This window comes from Ovis aries, chromosome 2, assembly GCF_016772045.2.
Source record: "Ovis aries strain OAR_USU_Benz2616 breed Rambouillet chromosome 2, ARS-UI_Ramb_v3.0, whole genome shotgun sequence".
NCBI lineage: Eukaryota > Metazoa > Chordata > Mammalia > Artiodactyla > Bovidae > Ovis > Ovis aries.
In genome coordinates, this window is record NC_056055.1 from 220,221,006 (window position 1) to 220,246,551 (window position 25,546).

Consider the following 25,546-nt stretch of genomic DNA (forward strand, 5'->3'; position numbering starts at 1 on the left):
GGCTACTAGATAGGGAAACAAGAGCTGGCGAGGAGGCTGTTGTTGGTCAGAAGGGGAACAGTGTAGGGGGAAATAGTATCATTCAACATTGCAACTTGAAGGCTGAAAACTTTTAACTAAACCTACAGAACAAATTTTCAAAATTTAAAATCAGCAAGCACTGGGACTTCCCTGGAAGTGAGTAAGACTTCGTGCTTCCACTACTACAGGAAGAGTGGGTTCTATTCCTGGTCAGGGAACTAAGGTCCTGCATGTCACAGAGTGCAGCCAAAAAAATTAAAAAATAATTTTAAAGTTTTAAACATCAGCAAGCATTGTGCAAAATATACATTCACATCCCAATCTCTATCCCCAGTCTAATCCTTGGTATTTACCCCATCGCTAATGCCAATTCCATCCCTGACTCTCTCCTATCCCTGACCACTTCCTGCTCCCCTTGGTCTTAAGATGCACCCTATCCTGGATGCCAGTTCCACCCTGGTAAACGTCTCCCTAACCTTGAAAGTGAAAGTGAAATCGCTCAGTCGTGTCTGACTCTTTGCAACCCCATGGATTGTAGCCTACCATGCTCCTCCATCCCTGGGATTTTCCAGGCAAGAATACTGGAGTGCATTGCCATTTCCTTCTGCATTTCCCTAACCTTGACCAGATAGCTAATCCTTACACTATCCAATGATTAGAACACCAGTTTCTGATATTTTCATTCATTGTGTTACTTAAGTACCAACATCTTGGCATTCTTACAGATCTGAGATTCAAATCATTGAGCTATATCCAGAGAATTACACACTGTATTAAAAAAAAAAAAAAGTCTAACTGAACAAAGTTGCACTTCTTTGAAGAGAGTTCAGACTGAATCTTTGTTCTGAAAACACTTCCAAATTATTTTTTGCTCTTTGATTTCCACTTCACAGGTTACTAGTGAGGGCAAGCATTTTTTCCAAATGTGTATTAGTCATCTGTATATTTCCCCAGACCCAATATGGATCCTTGTTTACTTACTGAAGCCCCTGATGGAGTTGTCTTTAGGGCAGCAAAGGATGAAGGAAGGTGAACACTGAGTTACACAGCAGATGAGGTGGAGAGGGAACTAGGGGAGGGAGGGAGAGGAAAGGGAGGTTTCCAGGCCCAGTTCCTGCTTTCCTCCCTGGGTTTTTTCTACATTCTTCTATCTTCTCCCCTGAATCAGAGGTGTTTCTTAGAGCCTGAGCCCCTAAATCCTTCCTCACCAACCTACTTTTAGAGTCTCAAGCTGGACAGGCCAAGCTGTCTCCATCTTGGCCCCTGAGAGAGCATCATAGGCAATACTCCAGACAGGATGGTGACCTTACTGGTGATGCCTCTTGCAGCAGTCACTAACTAGATTAAATCATAGTGGCCACTATTGTAGCCACTAACTCATCCTTGACATTCACAGTATTTTTAACACCCCTCCCACATTCCCACATTCATCCCATTCCCAAGACTTACTCCACACCTGGTCCCAACCCCATCTCCAACCTCCCTGAACCTCACCCCATCCCCAGCCTCAGTCTATTTGTGGATCTCTCCTTATTTCTGACACTCATTCTTCTCTGATCATATCACAAACTATCATCCCATCCCTGGTTCCCCTACACTTAATCTCTGACTCCAATCTCAACCCCTGATCCCAGTCTCAACCTTGATCTAAATCCCATCTCTGAGCCTCATTCCATCCCCAACCTCAGACCAAACTATGCTTTTTCCTTAAGTTTTTTTCCTACGAGTTTTATAGTTTTAGCTCTAATTGTAGGTCTGTGATCCATTCTAAATTAATTTTTGTATATGATGTAAGTTAGGGGCCCAGATTCATTCTCATGTATGTGGATATGTAATTTTCCCAGCACAATTTGTTGAAAGACTATCCTTTCCCCCTTAAATAGTCTTGGCACCCTTGTTGAAACTCATTTGACCATTTATGCTTAGGTTTATTCCAGATTTTTTACTCTCAGGTCCTTGTTATCCTTTGGCTCCATCAGCCCAAGGCCTTTTCCCTCCTTGTCACAAAGTGGCTGCTTCAGCTCCACACATCATATCCTATAACCACAGTCAAAGTCAAGAACCAAGGATGTGTGTGTGTGTGTGTGTGTGTGTGTGTGTGTTTTAAATTAAGAATATTTCCCAGGAGTCCCCTGGCCCCATTAAACTTCCTCTTAAGCAACAGTGTGCTGAAGCCAGTTTGCACAAGCTTGTGAAAGCACATCATCACCTTTTTTAGATTTTGTGAGCTTGTTGTTAAACACCACCATCCTTGAAATCAGCCATGGTGGTAGCATTTATTTATACCACAGAACATAGCAAATGCTACAAATCAGAACTTCCCCTCAACCAGGAGAGTGATTTACCAGCACATCATTGTTTTTAAGTTTTATAAATCAGATCAAGATGATATGGCCAATCCTATCTTAAGGGAATCTTGGAAAATGAGTTTCTGTCATTTTCAGCCTCTCTCAAGGGAAGGGGACTTTGCCGGCAGACAAGGAGAGGGAGAGCTAGGGAAGTAACAAATGGTGTTCTACATTAATGGTTCCCAATAGTGGGAACTTTTTGTAATCACTGAAAAGAATATCTTCAAAGGGTGTCTCCCAGAAGATAGAGCACTGTGGGCTCAGTGGTAGGATGCACCAAGCTCTATCAGTTGACATGGTAATTACAGCAAGAGGTGGGGCCCAGGACAGGCTGTCTAATCCATGTGATGGGGGCCTATTAGGGACATGGCCTCAGCAACTTCCTGTAACCACAATGGGGAGCTGCCTTGACATGGGACTGTGAATGGCCAGAGGACATGGGGCTTGGGATGATGCTGAGGGGAACCAAGGAGCCCCATGTGGGGTCTCAGAGGGTAGTAGACGTGTTCCCTGAAGAAGAGCCAACAAAGGAAGGCCTGCCATCCTTGGCCAAGAACTCCTTGCTGATCAGGCCATGGATGGCCATGATCTTGAGGAGTCCGTGGCGAAACTTCTGGCCAATGAAGACGTAGATGAGAGGGTTGAGGCAGCTGTGCAGGAAGCCCAGGATCTCGGTGGCGTCCAGGGCCCGGCCAATGTCGTTGCGGCGCTGACAGGTCTCGGTGATCACCTGGGCCCTCATGAGGGTGTCTGCGATCAGGACCAGGTTGTAGGGCAGCCAGCAGAGCAGGAAGACGAGCACGACAGCAAAGATGACCCGCATGGCCCGGTGCTTCTGCCCCATTTGGGCTGAAAACAGTGTGCGCAGGGTGAGTCCATAGCAGAAAAGCATGACCAGCAGGGGCAGGAGGAAGCCAAAAGTCTGGGGCAGGACACGCATTATCATCCGCCATTTCGTTGTATTGGCACCCAGGTGCTCGTAGCAGACTAGGCTGGAGGAGGGTGGTTGATAGGCCTCACGGAAGATGAAGATGGGCAGGGCCAGGATCACGGACAGGGCCCAGATGCCTAAACATATGAACTTGACCCAGTGCCGCTTCTGGGTCAGTGTGCGTGTGGCATGGACAATGGCCAGGTAGCGGTCCATGCTGATGCAGGCCAGCAGTAGAATACCGCTGTAGAAGTTGACTTCCTTCAGGAGTGAGACCACCTTGCACAGGGGTGTGCCGAAGATCCAGCCCTTTGCCTTGGAGGCGGCCCAGATAGGCAAGGTCATGGCGAAGAGCAGGTCAGCCATGGCCAGGTTCAGCAGGTAGACATCAGTGACAGAGCGACCGACCCGGCTGTACAAGATGACCAGCATCACCAGGGAGTTTCCCAGGAGGCTTAGCAAGAAGACCAGGGCATAGATGACGACCACAGCATACTTGTTGAGTGTCTCAGTGCTTATCTCACAGGGACTGTAATCAAATTCTTCTGTGGGTGGCGTGCCGCTGTAATCCTCAAACCCCTCCCACAAATAACTGCTATTAGATAAATCTTTCAGGGTGATTGTCATGGTGTGATCTGATTGAAAGACTAGAAGGAAAGAAAGGTGATTTAGTAACTCAGATCCAAGTTACTCTCAAGGATGTGATAACCGTTACTAGGTTATCTTCTGCTTATCTGCTAGTTTGGTAACGGAAGATCCCTCCCTTCACCTCTGTCACAGGCTGCTTTAAGGATCAGCTTCAACCCCGAGGCCTAAACGTGGGATAAGATGGACATACACACAGGGAAAAACATCTGCTGTTGGTTGGCCCCATAGTGGCATCAGCTCTACCTATAATACTGCCTCTGTGCTCTCTTTGACTTTCTCCATCCTCAGCCATGTCTGGGCTTTCAGATGGGAGGACTAAGTTTTTCGACACATTCGGGAAGGGCCAGCATCAGGCAAAATGCAAGGAGGCAAACCTGCTCTAGGGCTTCCTAGGTGGCTCAGTGGTAGAGAAACTGCCTACTGATGCAGCACATGTGGGTTTGATCCCTGGACAGGGAAGATGCCCCTGGAGAAGGAAATGACAACCCCCTCCAGTATTCTTGCCTGGAGAATTCCATGGAGCCTGGTGGGCTACTGTCCCTGGGGTGGCAAAGACAAAACCTGCTCTCAGATGCCCCTTTCTATGCTATTTCCCCTCCATGGTCTTCCTGGTGCTTTGTTTGTTTGTTTGTTTGTTTGTTTGTTGCTGTGTTATGCAGCCTGCAAGGGCCCAGCGGTAAAAGTGCTGAATCCTAACCACTGGACTACTAGGGAATTCCCTTGCTGATTCTTATTTAACCTTAAAATCCACTGAGGGAAGAAAATAATAGTAATAAATTGCATTAAAGTGTATTTCAAGGGACTTCCCTGATGGTCCAGTGGTTAAGACTCCCTCTCCCACTGCAGAGGGCACAGGTTCAGTCCCTGGTTGGGGAACTGAGATACCACATGCCGTGCAGCAGAGCCAAAAAAAAAAAAAGTGTATTTTAAGCCTTTTCTCTAAAGGAGCAATAAATGTCTGGGTCCTCTGTCTAAAGAAATTGAAAGCATTTAAGAGAAACCCCCATCATGGCCACCCCTTAAATATCCACAGAATCCTTCAGCGCTTTTCAAATGACTTTTAAGGTTGTTAAACATTTAGTGAAGCAAAATCTTACCAGAAGAAACAGACGTGAAACAGACAAAAGCTCTTCTGCTGAGGAGGGTGGGTGTGCCCCTTTCTCCATCTAAGTAGTCACTACAGAGGAGGTTCCCGCAAAACCTCCAGGGTTCTTCAGAGAACAATCTGAAAACCTACAAACGGTTACCAAGACTGGAAATAAGGATAGCTGGCAACCAGTGCTCATTCTATCCTGATTCTGTCATTAATAAGCTATGTGACCTTGAGCGGGTCCTTTTACCTCTCTAGGTTTCCATTTCCTCATCCAAACTGAGGGAGGCAGAGTACATAACCCCTGAGATGCTTCCAAACCTGAGGTTCTATGAATTCATGCAAACCCACACCTTTTAATATCTCTGCCAGGACTGCATTTTCACAAAAGACTAAGCCTCAGGATCATCCTCTTCCCTAAGAGAGGGGAGACGTGGAATTTCCCAGGTGGCACAGTGGTCTAGAATCTGTCTGCCAATGTAGGAGACACAGGCTTGATCCCTGCTCCAGGAAGATACCACATACCACGGAGCAATTAAGCCCATGAGCCACAACTACCACTGAGCCCATGCTCGGGCCTGCAAGCTGCAGCTACTAAGCCCCTGTTCCACAGCTACTGAAGCCTGTGTGCCTAGAACCCGTGCACCTCAACTAGAGAGTAGCCCCCACTCTCTGCAACAAGAGAAAGCCCCTGTGCAGCAACAAAAACCAGCGCAGCCAAAAAAAATTTTTTTTAATAAATAAATATTTTTAAAAGGAGAGAAGAGGTATGAAAGGTGAAGGTGAGAAAACTGTGGCCCCCTGGTCACCATCTGTGAAAGTGAAGTCACTCAGTTGTGTCCGACTCTGCGACCCGTGGACTGTAGCCCACCAAGCTCCTCTGTCCATGGGATTCTCCAGGCAAGAATACTGGAGTGGGTTGCCATTTCCTTCTCCAGGGGATCTTCCCGACCCAGGGATCGAACCCAGGTCTCCCACATGGCAGGCAGACACTTTAACCTCTGCACCACCAGGGATGCCCTTAAATTCAAGAATACAGTCTCTCAGAAAACCTCTTATAGAGACACAGAACTTCAGATCCAAGTACTAACATCAAAGATTTCAATGGAGGAAAGGAAGCCAGGTTGAAAGAAGAAGGGGGAGGAGGCGGGAGAGGAGGGGCGAAAGGGGTGGCCTTACAGACGTCTCCTGCCACCTACAGATACCCAGGCGTTATGGGACTTTTCCTGGGCCTCCAGAGAAGGGAGGACTGAAACTCGGCCCTACCAGAAATCAGACCAGACCAGAACCAGAATTCGAGTTCTCTGCCAAGAGGAGATGATCAGTCTCCAATCCTCAGCTCAGGCTGAGGACCCTTCAACCAGATTCCTGCATCTAGGACCGGGGGACTAGAAAAACAGGGAAGGATAGGAAAGGTTAAGGAGAGGAAAGAGAGAGGGAAGGGGAGAGAGGTCAATAAAGCCTCTTGTTTCTTACTGGTCGGGGCATTCTGGCCAGTTGTCTGCATCAGGAGGAGACCAGGGACAAAAGGGGTCCCAGCTGCGGCCACTGGGTCTGGTCCACTGGCAGGCAAGCTGGCCCCTGAGTACCCCGAGTGGTCAGGATATCAGTCTCAGCAAAGAAGAGTCCCCGCCAGAGTCGCCATTTGTTGCAGGAAGGTGGACCCCTTCCAGGTCCCGAAACTGGGCTCTTGTCTAACACTCGGAAATGAATTGTCTGAGGAGACACATGTGCTGACAAAACAAGAGATTTTATTGGGAAAGGGCACCATCTGTAGCCATGTATAAAAACAGAACTGAATACATGGTCATGAGAAAGGAGGCAGGGAGTCAATGGAGTACAAATCACAGGTCCCAGACAAGCAGATGCATTTTCCAAAATATAGTCAGACTAAGTCACCCTGCCCCAGAAAAAGTCCTGGCAATCAGAGATTGCTTCCTACCTGAGTCACCAACCATGTATGTCCAACCGTAAGAGCCTGGAACTCAGAGACCAGAGTGCCTTAACACTGAGAGGAAACTTGATGAATAAAGAATAGGGAAGCCTCTTCACAGCACAGCTCCTCCCTGGGCCCTGCCCATGTCTATATTTGGAGAACAGGTTAAATCAGGGGGTCACAGAGTATCAGAGACTCCCAGGGTCCCTGTGTCCAAGCAGGGGAACCCAGGGTGAAGATGGAGTTAAGGATCCATTATCTGAATTCTCCACTCTGTGGATGGCTATTGTCATTCTCTTCCTTTTCTTGCTTTTATTTCCATTTGAAAGCTTCCAAATTGTCTGACCCGAATAAAGGGAAAGAACTTGACTTTATATAGTACAGATTCTAGCAGTCCATATGGGAGGGCCTTGTAGGAGCCCTCCACCAGCGGGGTGGGGTTGACGGCTAGAGGACAACCCAGTAGGAAGGAGGTCGAAGACTGAGTAGTGTTTGGACAGCAAACACACAGTGTTTACTTAAACTCTAGACTCCTCTGGGATGGAGATGTTGATGGCTCTTCGGAGGAAGAACTAATCCTCCTCCACCACCAATGAAGAACTGCTTGATTAGAATGGCCCTGAGTCTGGGGGCCACTCCTGGAGTCTGGCTGGACCACAGGGAGCCCAGCAGAGCTGGGGCCGATGGTAGTGAGTGGAGGAGTGGTGGTAATGTCATTCTCCCGGCTCTCAGTCTTGACGGATGGCATCTCTGGGAACCTGCCTTAGCTGCTCCCAGCAGCTAATGTCTGTCCCTTACCTTTACCTCTGGTACTTCAGTCACTTCTTCCTTATAACAGGAACCTTATTGTCCTGTAACGATGAATTTACAAGTCAGTCTGCCCCACCAGACCGTGGGCTGCTAGAGACCACGCCAATTCACCTTCAGAGCCTCTGCCAGGATACAGAGTAAGTGGTTACTCAATGGTTATAGGGTAAACAACATCAGTCATATCTCCTTGGATTGATGTGTCGTGGGTCCTCCCCCATCCTCTTCCTGCGACTCAGGGTGCCTATCACTTTAAGGAACAGAGTCTATATAAGCTGTGCCTGAAAGCTGCACTTGCTTATAGCCGAGCTGGACTGTCTGTCCTTTCCAAACTACCTGCTACTGTTTAAAGTTGGTGCTAATCTATGTTCTGCCTCTACCATGCATGCCGAATGTAGCATGGCACTGGTGCCTACAATTCTGCCCCTGGCAAGCATATTTCTTAAACTAAGTCATGCTTTCCTCCTGGGTTCTCTTATCCTTTATAAGTAATAGCAGGAAGTGTAAGCAGACAATTGCCCTGCCTGGGGCTACCCATGCTTTGCTTTTACAGGTGTTGACCAGTTGCGACCTGATGCCTAGACTAGAAAGGACTTGAAGATGGGGTAGTCCCTGGAGAGAGCAGACATGTCTCCTATTAATCATCTAGGGAAAAGGTAGCTCCTGGGGCAGAAAATAGAGAACAAGGGAGAAAACAGACTGGGGTCTGGACTGCGCAAGCCAGTATGCACTCCAGGGCAAACTGAAAATATTCGCCACGAGGGGGCAGCAGTCACTGGGTGAGGAAGTCTGCAAGGAAGAGACCCATAGAGAAAGACCAGGGCAAGAAAAGTCTCATCTAATCCTTGGCTTTAAGCTCCTCTTTGTGAATAATTCCCTTCTGCTTTCCCAGGCCTTCACTCAAGTTGGTTCAGCATTCCAGCATGTTTCAACTAATCGCTGGGGTACTAGGGAAGAGTCCTCCCTCAAACCCAAGGAACAAAGGAGAATCAGCCCCTTGGGATGAGCATGGGGGTGGCAATGGTGGTAGTTTAGGTCTCCAGTGGAAAAACAATCCGGGGAAAAGAGTTGAAAAGGATCTTTCCCTTTATAGTAGGAAAGGGCATTTCACTGAAGGAGGTGGGAAAGGCACACACAGATGAGCTTGGAATAAAATTCTACCCACTTGAAAAGGTTCCAGCAAGTTCGCCCACAGAACATATCTTCTGTACGTCACTTTCCATTTATCACGGCTCCCCCTTAAATGGCTCTGCTGCTGCTGCTGCTAAGTCGCTTCAATAATGTCCAACCCTGTGCGACCCCAGATGGGAGAGCATGGTTCCATTCTGTGTAGAACACCCAGTGCCACAAAGACTGCTATGACATGTGCAGCCCAAATGCTAGTCTTTAGCAAGATGCTGAGGCCTGTTCTTGCCATTCTGTTCTAGAAGTGGCAGCTTCTATGCAGGACCATGTGAACAGCACAATATGGCTATAAGGATATCTATTTTGTCCCCCTGTCAGCTTTAATACCAGCCTCAACATCTCTGCACAGCCCTGCAGAAGAATCCACTCGGACCTGGGGACCAAAATAGAGGCAAGGGAGGTGGAGGAGACGATTCATCCTTCTCCCTGATGACGGTTCCTGTTGCCATCGTGACAGGTTCAAGGGCAAGTATGTGACCTAAGACGATCCCACTCAGAGCCAGGCTCAGGGTGGTTGTTTAATGATTGTGGAAAAGCAAGTATGTAGCCTTGTGGTTGCTGCAAGCCATTTTGCTACCATAAACGGCAAACCAGTCCAAAGACAAAAACTAACACTCGGAGGAGACAGAACTGAGAGAATTGCAGGGAAATAGATCCAGGGTCTTGAACATACTGTGCCCAGAGTTCATCTTCTCTGCGTATTTTTCAGTTACGTGAGCCAGTAAATTGTCTTTATTGTTGAAGACCAGTTCAAGTGGAGTTGTCTGGTGGTGGTGGTTTAGTAACTAAGTTGTGTCTGACCCTTTGCAACCCTATAGACTGTACCTGCCAGGTTCTTCTGTCCGTGGGATTTTCGGGGCAAGACTACTGGAGTGGGTTGCCATTTCCTTCTCCAAGAGTTGTCTGTACACGCAACCAAAACTGGGCCTGACCAAGAGAGCTCTGCAACCCAACAGTGATCCAGGATGAGAGGAGAGGGAGAGAATGTGTGTCATGGGCAAACAGTCAGGTAACGGCAGGACGCGACAGGGGTGTGACCCAGGGATGCAGCTATGTGGGACCTCCCAGCCCTGGTTATTATCAGGCTCTGGTGGAAGATGGAAAGGAAACTTGGAGAGCAAGCAGATGAAATTCCAACTGAGGACACTCTCCTGAATAAACTCAGATATCCTCGTGAGGAACCCAGAAACCGCTGCTTTGGATATAGACAGCATGCGTGTGTGCTAAGTTGCTCAGTCGTGTCCCACTCTGTGTGACCCCATGGGCTGTAGCCCACCAGGCTCCTCTGTCCATGGGGATTCTCCAGGCAAGAATACTGGAGTGAGTTGCCATGCCCCTCAGACAGACCATGATTCAAATATTGGCTTTCCTTTAACAGTTTACAACCTTGGACACGTTTCTTCCATTCAGTTCAGTTCAGTCACTCAGTCATGTCCGACTCTTTGTGACCCCATGGACTGCAGCGTTGCCAGGCCTCCCTGTCTATCACCAACTCCCAGAGTTTAACCAAACTCATGTCCATTGAGTCAGTGATGCCATCCAACCATCTCATCCTCTGTTGTCCCCTTCTCCTCCCACCTTCAATCTTTTCCAGCATCAGGGTCTTCCAATGAGTCAGTTCTTCGCATCAGGTGGCCATTGGAGTTTCAGCTTCAACATCAGTCCTTCCAACGAACACTCAGGACTGATTTCCTTTAAGATGGACTGGTTGGATCTCCTTGCAGTTCAAGGGACTCTCAAGAGTCTTCTCCAATACCACAGTTCAAAAGCATCAATTCTTCGGCACTCAGCTTTCTTTATGGTCCAACTCTCACATCCATACATGACTATTGGAAAACCATAGCCTTGACTATACGGAACTTTGTTGGCAAAGTAATGTCTCTGCTTTTTAATATGCTGTCTAGGTTGGTCATAACTTTCCTGCCAAGGAGTAAGCTTCTGTTAAGCATCTGACTGCAGATGGCTGCAGTCACCATCTGCAGTGATTTTGGAGCCCCCCAAAATAAAGTCTGCCACTGTTTCCATTAGTTTTCTATCTATTTGCCATGAAGTGATGGGACCAGATGCCATAATCTTCGTTTTCTGAATGTTGAGCTTTAAGCCAACTTTTTCGCTCTCCTCTTTGACCTTCATCAAGAGGCTTTTTAGTTCTTCTTCACTTTCTGCCGTAAGGGTGGTGTCATCTGCATATCTGAAGTTACTGATTTTTCTCCCGGCAGTCTTGATTCTAGCTTGTGCTTCATCCAGCCCAGCGTTTGATGTACTCTGCTGCTAAGTCACTTCAGTCGTGTCCGACTCTGTGCGACCCCATAGACGGCAGCCCACCAGGCTCCCCCATCCCTGGGATTCTCCAGGCAAGAACACTGGAGTGGGGTGCCATTGCCTTCTCCAGTGCATGAAAGTGAAGAGTGAAAGTGAAGTCGCTCAGTCGTGTCCGACTCTTCACGACCCCACGGACTGCAGCCCACCAGGCTGCTCCGTCCGTGGGATTTTCCAGGCAAGAGTACTGGAGTGGGGTGCCATCACCTTCTCCGATGTACTCTGCATAGAAGTTAAATAATCAGGTTGACAATATACAGCCTCGACGTACTCCTTTTCCTATTTGGAACCAGTCTGTTGTTCCATGTCCAGTTCTAACTGTTGCTTCCTGACCTGCATACAGATTTCTCAAGAGGCAGGTCAGGTGGTCTGTATTCCCATCTCTTTCAGAATTTTCTACAGTTTATTGTGATCCACACAGTTAAAGGCTTTGGCATAGTCAATAAAGCTGAAATAGAGGTTTTTCTGGAACTGTCTTGCTTTTTCGATGATCCAGCAGATGTTGGCAATTTGATCTCTGGTTCCTCTGCCTTTTCTAAAACCAACTTGAACATCTGGAAGTTCACGATTCACATATTGTTGAAGCCTGGCTTGGAGGATTTTGAGCATTACTTTGCTAGTGTGTGAGATGAGGGCAATTGTGCAGTGGTTTGAACATTCTTTGGCATTACCTTTCTTTGGGATTGGAATGAAAACTGATCTTTTCCAGTCCTGTGGCCACTGCTGAGTTTTCCAAATTTGCTTGCATATTGAGTGCAGCACTTTCACAACATCATCTTTTAGGATTTGAAATAGCTCAACTGGGATTCCATCACCTCCACCAGCTTTGTTCATAGTGATGCTTCCTAAGGCCCACTTGTCTTCATATTCCAGGATGTCTGGCTCTAGGTGAGTGATTATCATGATTATCTGGGTCATGAAGATCTTTTTTGTACAGTTCTTCTGTGTATTCTTGCCACCTCTTCTTAATATCTTCTGCTTCTGTTAGGTCCATACTATTTCTGTCCTTTATTGAGCCCATCTTTGCATGAAATGTTCCCTTGGTATCTCTAATTTTCTTGAAGAGATCTCTAGTCTTTCCCATTCTGTTGTTTTCCTCTATTTCTTTGCACTGATCACTGAGGACGGCTTACTTATCTCTCCTTGCTATTCTCTGGCAGACCTAAATTGAAGAAAGTAAGGAAAACCACTAGGCTATTTCTGTATGACATAAATCAAATCCCTTATGATTATACAGTAGAAGTGAGAAGTAGATTTAAGGGACTAGATCTGATAGAGTGCCTGATGAGCTATGGACGGAGGTTCGTGACATTGTACAAGACACGTTTCTTAACCTATATCAAAATATCCTCATCCATCAAAACGGGGCTACTTGCCTCCTGCAGCTATGTGAGGATGAACTGGGGTAAGATCATGGGCTCTAGAACCAAGCTGTGTGTGCTTGCATGCTAAGTCACCTCAATCATGTCCGACTTTTTGCTACCCCATGGACTGTAGACCTCTAGGTGCCTCTGTCCATGGGGATTCTCCAAGCAAGAATACTGGAGTGGGTTGCCATTTCCTCCTCCAGGGATCTTGCCGACACCGGGATCGAACTCACATCTCTTACATCCCTTGTGTTGGCAGACAGGTTCTTTACCGCTAGCGCCAACCAAGCCCCCTTGGTGCAGATCCCAGCTCTGTCCCTGGCCAGCTCTGTGCCTTGGGAAGCTTAGATACACACTCTGTGCCTCAGTTTCCTCCTCTGTAAAGTGAGACTAAAAGTAGGAGCTAACTCATAGGGCTGATATGAGGATCGCTGAGTTAACGCATGTAGTGCTTAGCATAGAATCTGGCAGATGATAAATGTTCATGACTTGTAACTGTACACAGTCCTGTTCAGTGACTGTGCGTCAGACTCACTAAACAATGCAAACCTTCTGACCCTGTGAGCCCACTTAACATGAGGGAAGGAAGGACGGAAAGAAATAGTAACAGGGAGGAAGAGGGGAAAGGGAGGGAGGATAAACTTTGTCTCAGAGTCATTTATAGCAACAAATTTGGTAATATTTCAATGCCCTTCAAAAAACTTATTTTACAAATTATAGTCGATCTGTAAAATGGAACACTGTTTCCACTAAACATGATAAGGTATAGCTACAATTAATGCTGTGACAAGGTATCTATAATAGAACCACTGAGTAAAAAGAAAGGTCAACCAAAAAATGCACAGGATGATAAGGTTCTGTAATAAATCTATGGATGTATGTGCACAGGAAGGAAAGAGGATAGAAGGGAAACGTTAACAGTGGTTATCTTTGGATGGTGGGATTATGAATACTTGCTTTCTTGCTTATATCCTTTGATGTGGCCCAACTGCTAAAATGAGCACTAATTTTGCAGTCAGAAAAAAATGTGTATTTAGCCATTTTCACTCAAAAGTAAATAAATAACACTATGATGGTCATTTCCCTCTCCTCTCTCAGATCTGCCTGTCCAGCTAGGTCGGTGAGCAGATGTCCAAGACACTGAGATTCCTCCTATTTCCTCATCCCTTCAATCTGCCATAGTCTCCTTTCCCTCAGGGCCCCCGTGCTGTTCTCTATTATTGTACTTGTTAGACTGGGTTCCATTTTCCAAACTCTGTCTCTCCCACTGAACTGTGAATAGGCGAGACTCTGGTACAGAGCAGTGATTAATAAAGACTCTCTTCCTCTCCTCTTTGCCCGTCTGTAAAGGATTCTGTTTTGCAACCTCAGTGCCCAGCAAAGTGTGTGACACACACTAGTAGATGACACATGGGGAGTGGGTGTGTGACTGTGCAGTGTACAGGGCCCCATGCTGGGAAGAGCCCTGTGCTCAGGGTGGAATGCTCTGCAGCCACCACCATGAGACTGCTTATAATTTTATTTTAGAATTTGTGTTTTTTAAGTGAGGTCTGAAGGGACAATGGAACACACACAGGGCCTTGAGCTCAGCTCTAATGTAGTCCCACCTCTTGTTGCCTCCCTGGGATGGGAGAGCTCAGCCTGCCATTCCCCCACCCCCAAATATCCCCAGCCTCAGGGAGTGCAACATTAGATAGAAAATAAAAAAACACTCTGTCTCCCCCACACACTTTTTTTTTTTGCCACACCATGCAGCTTGTAGGATCTTAGTTTCCCAACCAGGGATCAAATCCAGGTCCCTTGCAGTGGAATTTCAGAGACCTAATCACTGGAAGGCCAGGAAGTTCCCACTCTGTCCCCTTAAGAGAAAGGCCATAAAAGGAAGAAACAAGCTTTTTCGTGCTTTCTTAACAAGGGACTCTGCATTTTCATTTTGCATAGGGTCCTGCAAATTATGCAACCAGCCTGGACACCAGATAAATATCTCCTGGGTGGGTGAAATATTGAAGGAATGGCGAGGACATAAATGCCAGACTGGACTTTTTACTTGAGCTCACTCAAGATGGCAACTCCATCCTTCCAACAGCTCAGGCCAGAATTCAGTGACACGTCTTTATCTGTTACACTCAAAATTCAATCTATCAGAAAATTACACTGATTCTACCGAAAGAAATTCCACTTTCTACTTTCTCATCTCCCCTCCTGCTACTGCCCTGGCCCCTGCCACCATTCCTTCTCACCTGAATTACTAAGGTGACCTCCCAGTCTTCCCTGTGTCCACCAGCTTTCTCTCACTGCCTGTTCGCATCACACCAGCCAGAGAGATCCATTTACGTTTTAAGTCAGATAGTGCCATGCCTTCTTACTACCCTCCAATGTTTCCAAAAGATGAATTTTACTACTTTTATTTCTTAGGTGCATTTAAGTGACTTCTCAGTGTAGAAACCAGACAAACACCACATTGACCAAGTGAAAAAGGCTGATGCTACCAGGCAGGGATGCTGTGTGGGTTTCACAGACCCCCAGGATGATATGAAGAAAAGGGTACCTCACCTCTGGCGTAGTGACTCTGAAACCTGATCACCCTGACTGGTTATGAGGAAAACATCAGACAAGCCTAGACTGGCGCATGCTCTACAGGACACCTGGCCAGCACTCCTCAACACTGTCAGGGTCATGAAAAGCAAGGAAAGAGTGAGCAACATTGTCGCAGACTAAGGAGACTGGGGAGTTATGCCAACTGAAGCCTTGGGGAACCCTGCACTGGATCCTGGTACAGAAAGAGAAGTGGAAAAACTGGAAAAATCCAGATGAAATCTGGAGTTTAGTTAACACTTGCTTTTAAAGTTGCTACCTATTGTATTTTATTCAGTTTTATTTTTTAAATCAGGAATAAGTATCGAATTTTGTCAAAGGCCTATGAAGATAATTACGGTTTTTTTTCTTCTTAGATATATTAGCATGTGAATTATAGTCATAGCTTTCTAACGTTGAGTAATGTTTGCATGGGAGGCGGATATAGCCCACCTGATCATAAAAAAAAAAGTGGGTTTGATAAAAGTAAAAGTTTTCAAGTGCTTCCCTGGTCGTCCAGTGGTTAAGACTCTCACTTTTAGTACAAGGGGCACAGTTCGACCCCTGGTTGGGGAACTAAGATCCCACATGCTGCACAGTCAAGAAAATTTAAACAAATAAAATATGGCTAGATTTTTAAAAATGAAAAATGCCTTCTCCATCACTCCTCCACCCCTTGCCCCCTGGACCACAAACTGGGAGGATTAACCAAAAGAAAAGCATTTTCTCACAGTTCTTGAGGCTGGAAACCCAAGATTAGGGCGTGAGCAGAGCTGCTTCCTTCCGAGGGCTACAAGGGAGAATCTGTGCCCAGCCTCTCCCGCAGCTTCCGGTGGTGTGCTAACAGTTGTTGGCATTCCTTGGTTGTGGAAACACCACTTCAGTCTCTGCCTTCGTCTTCACATTGGTGTTCTCCTGATGCGTTTGTGTCCAAATTTCCCTTTTATAAGGATACCAGTTTGTTAGACTAGAGCTCCCTCTAATGACTGCGTCTTAATTAATTACCTCTACAAGGACCCTATTTCCAAATTATGTCCTGTTTTGATGTAATGGACTTCAATATATGAATTTGGGGGGAAGGGACACAATTCAGTCCATAACATCCTCTAATCGAATCCTCCTTTGTCTCTTAGAGCTCTGCTCCACCACACTGACCTCTTGGCTTGGCTCCTGTCTGGGGGCATTGCCTGTGCTGTTCAGGCTTCTAGGAATGGTCTTGTGCAGATGGTCCCCCAGGTAACCCCTCATCTCCTTAGTGTTTGTTCGGTTGCTGCCTTTTCACTGGGTCCCACCCTATCCACCTATTTACAGTTGCATCTCCCCTAGCATTGCTGAGTATCTCTTTCCCCACTTTTTTGGGGGGGTGACATATTTATTTATTCATTTATTGCAATGTTTATTATTGTTGGACTTTTTTCCCCAAAAGATAATCACAAGCCTGGGGCTACATGGTGAGTGCCAGGCCAACAATATGAAAATGTTCCCTGCTTTACTTTACACATTTTTCTCTCCCCACAGCACTTATCACTTCCTAACATAATACTATACAATCCACTTGTTTACTATAGACACTATTACTTATTGTCTCTCTCTCCTCTCTAGAACATAAGCCTCACAGCGGCAGTGATTGTTATCTATTTTGATCACTGTATCCCAAGTGCCTAGGAGACAGCTTGGCCATTAGGGTGCCATAAAAAGTTGTTGACCAAAGAAAAGGAAAGAAATATGGATTACATTTCTAGAGACTGGGAGACCCACAGGGGGGTTGTCTTCTGTTTAACTCGCCTCTAGCCTCTGGGAAATTACACTGGAGGGAAAGGTGACCGCACCATGGGACCAGAAATCATGAGACCCCCTAGCAATGCTAACAGCACCTGAGCTCTTGGAAGAAAGGAAAAAACAATCTACTCCTGGTGGCCAGGATCTCTGTAGTTGCGAGGTCAATCCACCAGAGGGAAGCATTACCTTCAAATCAAACCAAATACAGAGAGAGGGAGGGCAGGAGAGGGGGAGAGGGGCGGGGCAGGCGGTAAAAATACCCGCTGGAAGCCGGGTTAGGCAATCAACGTCTAGAACGGAACACCATCCTTTAAGGTGTGCAAGCTTTTTCACATATATTCATTGTCCCCTTAACGTCCTCCCAGATGAGAGTTTTGGGGCTTCCCACGTGGCTCTAGTGGTTAACAGCCCCGTTTGCCAATGCGAGAGACAGAAGAGATGCGGGTTCGATCCCTGAATCAAGAAGATTCCCTGGAGGAGGGCATGGCAACCCTACTCCCGTAATCTTGCCTGGAGAATCCCCATGGACAGAGGAACTTGGCGGGTCACAAAGAGTCGGACATGACTGAAGTGACAGCATGCATGCAGATGCTGCTGCTGCTGCTAAGTCGCTTCAGTCGTGTCCGACTCTGTGCGATCCCACAGAGGGCACCGCACCAGGCTCCACAGTCCCTGCGATTCTCCAGGCAAGAACACTGGAGTGGGTTGCCATTTCCTTTTCCAATGCATGAAAGTGAAAAGTGAAAGTGAAGTCGCTCAGTCGAGTCCGACTCTTTGCGACCCCATGGACTGCAGCCCACCAGGCTCCTCCATTGGTGGGATTCTCCAGGCAAGAGTGATGGAGTGGGGTGCCATTGCATGCAGATGAGAGTTTAGCAGCTCCCAGAGGGGCAGCGCTGCTTGGGATGAGCAGGTGAAGTTTATCACCCATTTGGTCGTATCTCACTCAACTTCTCACAGGCTTCATGAATAGTCCTGTCCCTGGGGCCACCCCCCTTCTTCCGCAGACCCTTCCTCCACACCAGCAGTTCTCGGCCTCTCTGTGTGAACTGACACTTTTAAACACAATACGTTGGGATGCACTTGGCAAGACAATTAAAAGGTATATTTCAGAGAACTGGAAATCTTTTCCCAGATTCCTTACAGCTCACTTTTTGGTCCTCCAAATTTGTGTTAGCTCAGGCTTACGTCACAAAATACTGTGGACTCAGTGGTTTAAACGACAGATTATTTATTTCTCACAGTTTTGGAGACTGGAAGTCTGAGATCAGGGAGCTGGTTGCATGGGTTCTCTGTGAGAGCTGTCTTTCTGGCTTGCAGACCGCTGCCTTCTGTGCAGAGAGGTAAAGAGCTCTGGCTTCTTCCTCTCCTTCAGTTCAGTTCAGTCTCTCAGTCGTGGCCGACCCTTTGCGACCCCATGGACTGCAGCACACCAGGCTTCCCTGTCCTTATGAGGACGCTAGTCCCACCATGCGGAGGCCTCATGTAAAACCTAACTCCCTCCCACCCCCCAAATACCATCACATTGGAAGTCAGGGCTTCAGCCAGTGAATTTTTTTTTTAATAAATTTATTTTTTTATGTTTGGCTGTGCTGGGTCTTTGTTGCTGCACGGACTTTCTCCAGCTGCGGTGAGCAGGGGCTACTCTTTGTTGAGGTGCTCAAGCTTCTTTATTGTGGTGGCCCTCAGGCTTCAGTAGTTGAGGTTCATAGGCCCTAGAGCGTAGGCTCAATAGTTGCGGCACTCGGACTGGGGATGGAACCCGCGTCTCCTGCATTGGGAGGCGGATTCTTTACCACTGAACCACCAAGGAAGCCTCAGCCCACAAATTTTGATGGTCCTGACAGATTCTGGGTCTGGGGAGGACCTCCTGGTTTCTTAGGAACCTCCTTTTGTAATTTTTTTCTACTTCTACTAAAATGTAATCATAGGAAGTGATCCCCATTACAGGGATTTGGGGATTTTCTTCCAAAAAAAAAAAGAATTTTGCAGGGATACACACATTATTCAGCCCATAACAAGCACCACATCCCAGTTTAAGGAGAATGACCTCCCTCCCCGATAGCACTCTCTTACATATTCATGAGACAAGGTTCTAGCAAGTGCTAATGAACTTCTGTCTTTCATGCAGCCTGGCTCGTTTTCTCTTACATGCAGCCCGCCACCCCAAGCTCTCCCTGGTGTGGCTCAGTTAGCATAATCAACATTTTGCCTGACAGATGGGGCTGCCAAAGTGGTATCCTTGGTTGCAGTACAAATAAACAGCACAAATGTTTACCTGGGAGTGGAGGAGTTGGAGATCGGAATTGGGCAGATGGGAGGCAGTTGGGAAGAAAACTCTTCATTAATAGCTTTTAATATTTTTTTTAATTTTTGAAACATGTGATGTGGTTCCCATTATGTTTTAGATGTGAAATATAGTCTTGCTGCTACTGCTAAGTTACTTCAGTCGTGTCCGACTCTGTGCGACTCCATAGACAGCAGCCAACAAGGCTCCCCCGTCCCTGGGATTCTCCAGGCAAGAACACTGGAGTGGGGTGCCATTTCCTTCTCCAATTCAGGAAAGTGAAAAGTGAAAGGGAAGTCACTCAATGGTGTCCGACCCTTAGCATGGACTGCAGCCTACCAGGCTCCTCCATCCATGGGATTTTCCAGGCAAGAGTACTGGAGTGGGGTGCCACTGCCTTCCCCGGAAATATAGTCTTACCATGTTTAAAACGAATAGCTGCACCATGGGGGTGGGAAGCACGCGGTGCTGCCAGGAGCCATCTCTGAATCTCTAGTGCCCACAGTTGCACTGTCCTCAGGCTGCTGGCTCACCTTCCACCTGACAAGCTGAAGCCTCAGACAGCTCCAGGAAACATTTTCCTGGGTCCCGGCCTAGCCGCTTGTCATTTCTCTAAGTCACTTCAGACCCCTTACTTCCAGTCAGGTCACCCTGGACTCTCTCAGTCCCTGTCTATTTCCTGTCCTGTCTGTCTGGCTGCCTATACTCTCTCCTCGGTCGCAGTCCAGGACGTCCTGGCCTCTCCACTTCTCCCACTAGGCCCTCTCAGTCTGTATTGTCCTTCCTGGCTCTCCAGGACCCCAAAGAAACCTCAGGCCTTGGGACTTTTTTTATTAAAATATAGTTGATTTACACTATTGTGTCAGTTCCTGCTGTACAGCAAAGTGACTCAGTGATATATATCTATACATTCTTTTTTTTAATATTCTCTTCCATTGTGGTTTATCATAGGATATTGAATATGGTTCTCTGTGCTGTAGAGTAGGACCTTGTTGTTTCAGGACCTGGGTCTTAAACTCACTCTGGCAGTAAATTTTCATTGACGTCCCCGGTCTATTGAAATCCACATACTTACTCTGGCAACATTCTCATTTTCTTTCACTTAAAACAAGGCCCTTGAGACTTCTCTGGCAGACTTTGCTGGGGCTTTGTCCCAGTGCAGGGGGCTGGGGAGCAAGTTTGATTCCTGGTCAGGGAGCTAGGATTCTGCATGCTGCTGCTGCTAAGTCTCTTCAGTCGTGTCTGACTCTGTATGACCCCCACAGACGGCAGCCCACCAGGCTCCCCCATCCCTGGAGTGGGTTGCCATTTCCTTTTCCAATGTGTGAAAGTGAAAAGTGAAAGTGAAGTCACTCAGTCGTGTCTGACTCTTAGCGACCCCATGGACAGCAGCCTACCAGGTTCCTCTGTCCATGGGATTTTCCAGGCAAGAGTACTGGAGTGGGGTGCCTTCTCCGAGATTCTGCATGCTTCATGCCCAAAAAACCAAAACATAGAACAGAAACAAAATTGCAGCAAACTCAATAAAGATTTTTTAAATGGTCCACATCAAAAAGATCTTTTAAAAAATAAATAAACAAAAAATTTTTAAATAATATTTGAAGGAAAATTTTTCAGAAAATTAAATAAATATCTTGATATACAAATAATAGCATATTTCCATATTTAAACTTTAAATATTATAATAAATAATTATTAATATCTTAAAGAAATAATAGTCACACAAACTTATACTTCCTTGATTTATTCAAAATATAATCAACTCCCCCCAAAAATAAATAAATAAACAAGGCCCTTGATTTATACTTGAGCATAAATAGGAGAACCAGCTTGCTACTCAAATTACCTCTCCCCGTCCACATGCCACAGACCCAATCAGCCTGCAGATGACTTTCCTTGACTACCTAGGTTTGGTTTACTTGTTTCTTCATTTAAAGTAGACTTGATTTTCAACTTATTAAAATGTAAACTTTTCACATTAAAAGAAATATGGATTTCCATCCTCTCTCCTAACATTTGGAAGATGGGGCAATACTGAGCCCATGGTAAACATCAGCTGAAGTTGGTACATAAAAGAGATGCTAGAAATAGAACATGCTACCACCATCACTTGATTCCATCAAAAGCGCCAAAGCAATCAAATGGGAAAAGGAAAATTCCATCCGTAAAATGGTGGTAAAATAACTAGATAGAGGAAAAAGATGAACTTTGACCCATGCCTTATACACAAATATTATGTTGATGACTCATTGGTCTAAATGTAAAAGCTAAAACTGCAGAGCTTTTAGAGAAAAATGTGGATGAATATCATGACTTGGGAGTAAGCAAACTATTTGTTATAAATAAAAGAAAGCAGTAACCTTTAAAATACTTGACTTCATCAAAATTTTAAATTTAAGTTCTTCAAAAAGACATTGTTATAAAAAAGTAATAAACAAGCCACAGCCTGGTTGAAAATAATTGTAAAACATATATATCGCATAGTACTGGCATTGAGGATATACAAAGAATTCCAAAAATAACCCCTCCTAAATGGCAAGAAAACATACAAATACATGAAATATACACAAAAAAGTGTTATCAAGAAAATGCAGATTATAACCACAATGGAAATACCATTATGCAATCACCAAAATGACTCAAAAAAATTTTTTAATGATAATATCAAGTGCTAGTGGGTCTTCCTAGGTGGTTCAGTGGTAAAGAATCCACCTACTAATCCAGGAGCCACAGGAGATCTTCCTGGGTCTGGAAGATCCCCTTGAGAAAGACATAGGAAATGTATTCTTGCCTGGGAAATCCCATGAACAGAGGAGCCTGGCAAGCTACAGTCCATAGGGTCGCATAGAGTCTGACACAGTTGAGTGACTGATCATGCTCACATCAAGTGCTGGTGAGGATGTAAAGCAACTGAATTCTCATAGGTTATTGGTAGGAATGTAAAGTGGTACAACTGTTTTGGTAAATGGCCTGGCAGTTTCTTGTAAAACTCAACATACTCTTCCCCTCCTAAGAATATACCCAAGAGAGATAAAAATATATGTCCACAAACATATTTGTCTAAAAATTTTAGTAGCTTTATTCATAATAGACAAAAACTAGAAACAGCCCAGGTGTCCATCCATAGGAGGATGGATAAACAAAATGTGATATATTCATACAGTCAAATACAATGCAACACCTCTCAGCAACAAAAAGGAAAGAGCTGCTTATACACTCAACAACATGGATGTATCTCTAAAACTTTATGATGAGTGGAAAGAAGCCTTGTACAAAAGAGTATATACTGTATAATTCAGTTTTTAGAAAGTTCTAAAATAGGCACAACTAATCTGCCCTCATGCAATACTTTGGCCAGTTGATGCAAAGAACTGACTCATTGGAAAAGACTCTGATGCTGGGAAAGATTGAAGGCAGGAGAAGGGGACAACAGAGGATGAGATGGTTGGATGGCATCACTGACTTGATGGATATGAGTTTGAGCAAGCTCCAGGAGTTAGTGACGGACAGGGAAGCCTGGCATGCTGCAGTCCGTGGGGTTGCAAAGAATCAGACACAACTGAGTGACTGAATTGAACTGAATCTGTACTGAAAAATAATCAGAACAGTTGTTACCTCATGCGGGATGGAAGCAGAGACAGGAGGAACGTGGGGAGTTTAAGGGATAATGGTGATATTTTCTAGACTGGGGATTTATTCCACAGTGGAAATTGAGATGAGAGGAGCACATATTTTGTCAAAACTTAGTGAATATACACTGAAGATCTGTGTATTTCATTGTATTGATATATAAATATTACATCAAAAGAAAAGCTATATTGATCTCTAGTTAATGTTGTACATACATACTGATGTATTCCTATTTAGAAAGATGTACTGCTATCTGTAATTTACCTTTAAATATATTTTTTAAAAATTAAATGTATTAATGAATATAAGGATAGTCAAATCGATAGGTACGAGATAAAACAAGTAAAATGCTCATGGTAGAAACTAGGTAGTAGGTAGACAGACATACACTATAAAATTTTCAACTTTGCTATATGTTTGAAATTTTTCACAATAAAATGTTGGATAGTCAAATCAGCTGGCACTCGGTCTCAGCTACACCTTTATTCAGAGTGAACACCCTCCAACCTGCCACACTCCTCACCCCTCTTTGTTGCCTCATGCCCATACGGCTTCACTCACTGATACTACCTGCACAATACATGGATGTTTTATCCTAGACATATATGGCATATCCAGGGATGCGGTTATTACATACGTTCCTGAAAGAGGCAGAATAGCGTTGTACCAATCCCACCACTTACCGGTTTTGCAATCTTGGGCAAATTAATTCACCTCTTAAGCCTCAGTTTTTTCAACTGTAGGATAAGTGAAGTGAAAGTTTCTAGAACACAGTGGGCACCAGGTAAATGTTGATAATTATTACATGTTTAATGTTTGACTTTGTAAATGTAAACAGAATAAGGACTATTTTTCACAATAAAAAACACTGTTGAGTTTAAACTTACAGAAGAAAGAATGGGAAGACTATTTTCATGGAAATAGCCTTATTTGCTTTCACAAAAGTTCCTCTCACAGAGGAAAAGCTACCTATTCAGTAGTTGTCTACCAAGAAACTACAACTACTACAAATACTATCTGTAGCTGTGAGCTAACCACAGATTCTGCCACAGAGATTTCAGTGAGTTAACTGCAATAATAAACATATGCTGAAGTTCTAAAGAGGGCAAGGAAGGCTTCAGGGAAGGGAGAACAGTTGAGTTGGGTCTTGCAGGATGGATAGGAGTTTTCTAGGTAGACCTAAGGAAGAAAGGCTGTCCAGGCAGAAAGAACAGCATAAGCGAAGGAGGCACTGAATAGTAAGAAAACAATGGGATCCTCAAATTCGATGAACAGTTTGTATCATTAGAGCTCAGGAAGATAGGAAATGAAACTAGATAGAGCAGGGGGTAGTGACCACACCACACCCTGTTTATGATGTTACAGAGTTTGAGTTCTGTGTGACATAAGAGACTCTGGTACATTTCAGGAAGACACTTCTGCAGCAGAGCAGGGCTAGATTGATAAGGGAGAGATCTGAGGCAAGGAGACCAGCATGGTCCCAGTGCCGCTCATTGCTTGGAAAAATTGCCAGGAATGTCTGTTAAGCATACAGATTCCAGGCCTATTGACTCAGAGTCTAGGGGAAAGGCCCGAGCATTTAGCTAATTAGCAAGCACCCCAGATTTTCCAAAGAGCTTGGGAAATACCAAATCCAGGAGATGGCAGCCACCATCCTCTGAAAGGGAATGAAGAAGGTCAGAACTGAGACATTCAGGGAAGGAAAGAGGGGGCGTATTACAGTGTGATTCAGAGGAAAGAATCTGCATAATGTGGCAAGGGTTTGCATGTGGGGATGATGACTTCCTGGTATGACTGTGGAGATGGCTCTACCATTTACCAAGACAGGGAATGCAAGAAAAACATCAAGTTTAGGGGAGGAGGTAATGATTTCTGCTTGACCAGGCTGAATCAGGATCTTGAGAGCCATCTTTGTCTGTGAGTGAGTGAGTGAGTGAGTGAGTGAAGTCGCTCAGTCGTGTCCGACTCTTTGCGACCCCATGGACTGTAGCCTATCATGGGATTCTCCAGGGGATCTTCCCGACCCAGGAATCAAACCCGGGTCTCCCTCATTGCAGGCAGACACTTTACCATCTGAGCCACCAGGGAAGCCCCTTTGTCTTGGTGGTGTTAAAGTCATGGTCGGTTAAGATCATGCATGTAGCTCCCAAACACACTTGCTTTCTCTTGTGCTTTTCACACAGATCTGGAACTTAAATGCCCAACATCCTCGCACATGTTAAATTACAACCAGGACAAAAAATTACATGCATAAAGTTTGGAAATAGATGAGCAGAAAGCTAAACATCCCCTAGGTCTCTGAAACCCAGGCGTGTGACAGGGTCAGGCTGCCTCCTGCCTCCTGCCTTCTGACTTAAGCCATGGATAGACCTGATGGGCAATACCGAACAGCCCCAAAGGAAACTCCATCACTCATGTATTTTATTCTTTCATCCTCTTGATACTACTTAAGGAATAAATACTTCCCTCTAAAGATGGTCCTCCAAAAAATACAGAGATGGCATAAAGAATATGTTAGTTGTCAGAAAACCTAGGTTAAAGCCACATGAAGTTGAGCAACTTAACCTGAGTTTCTTTTTCCTCTTGTGTAAAATAAGGATTCTAATAGCTGCTGTAAAGAACAA

At 45.4% G+C, this 25,546-nt stretch overlaps 1 protein-coding gene across 2 annotated transcripts; it reads right to left on the reverse strand.

The window, feature by feature from the left end:
* Window positions 1-2,272: 2,272 nt before the first annotated feature.
* On the reverse strand, window positions 2,273-7,067 carry LOC101108811 (C-X-C chemokine receptor type 2). 2 transcript variants are annotated; one of them, XM_004004919.5, is made up of 2 exons: window positions 6,981-7,067; window positions 2,273-3,947 (listed from the first exon to the last, which is right to left on the reverse strand). In XM_004004919.5, the coding sequence occupies exons 1-2, from the start codon at window positions 6,994-6,996 to the stop codon at window positions 2,857-2,859; spliced, it is 1,107 nt and encodes a 368-aa protein (XP_004004968.3). In that variant the 5' UTR covers window positions 6,997-7,067; the 3' UTR covers window positions 2,273-2,856. The 2 variants fall into 2 exon arrangements, with proteins under 2 accessions (XP_004004968.3, XP_042100152.1); XM_042244218.2 differs by having other exon boundaries at window positions 5,046-7,067.
* Window positions 7,068-25,546: the final 18,479 nt, after the last annotated feature.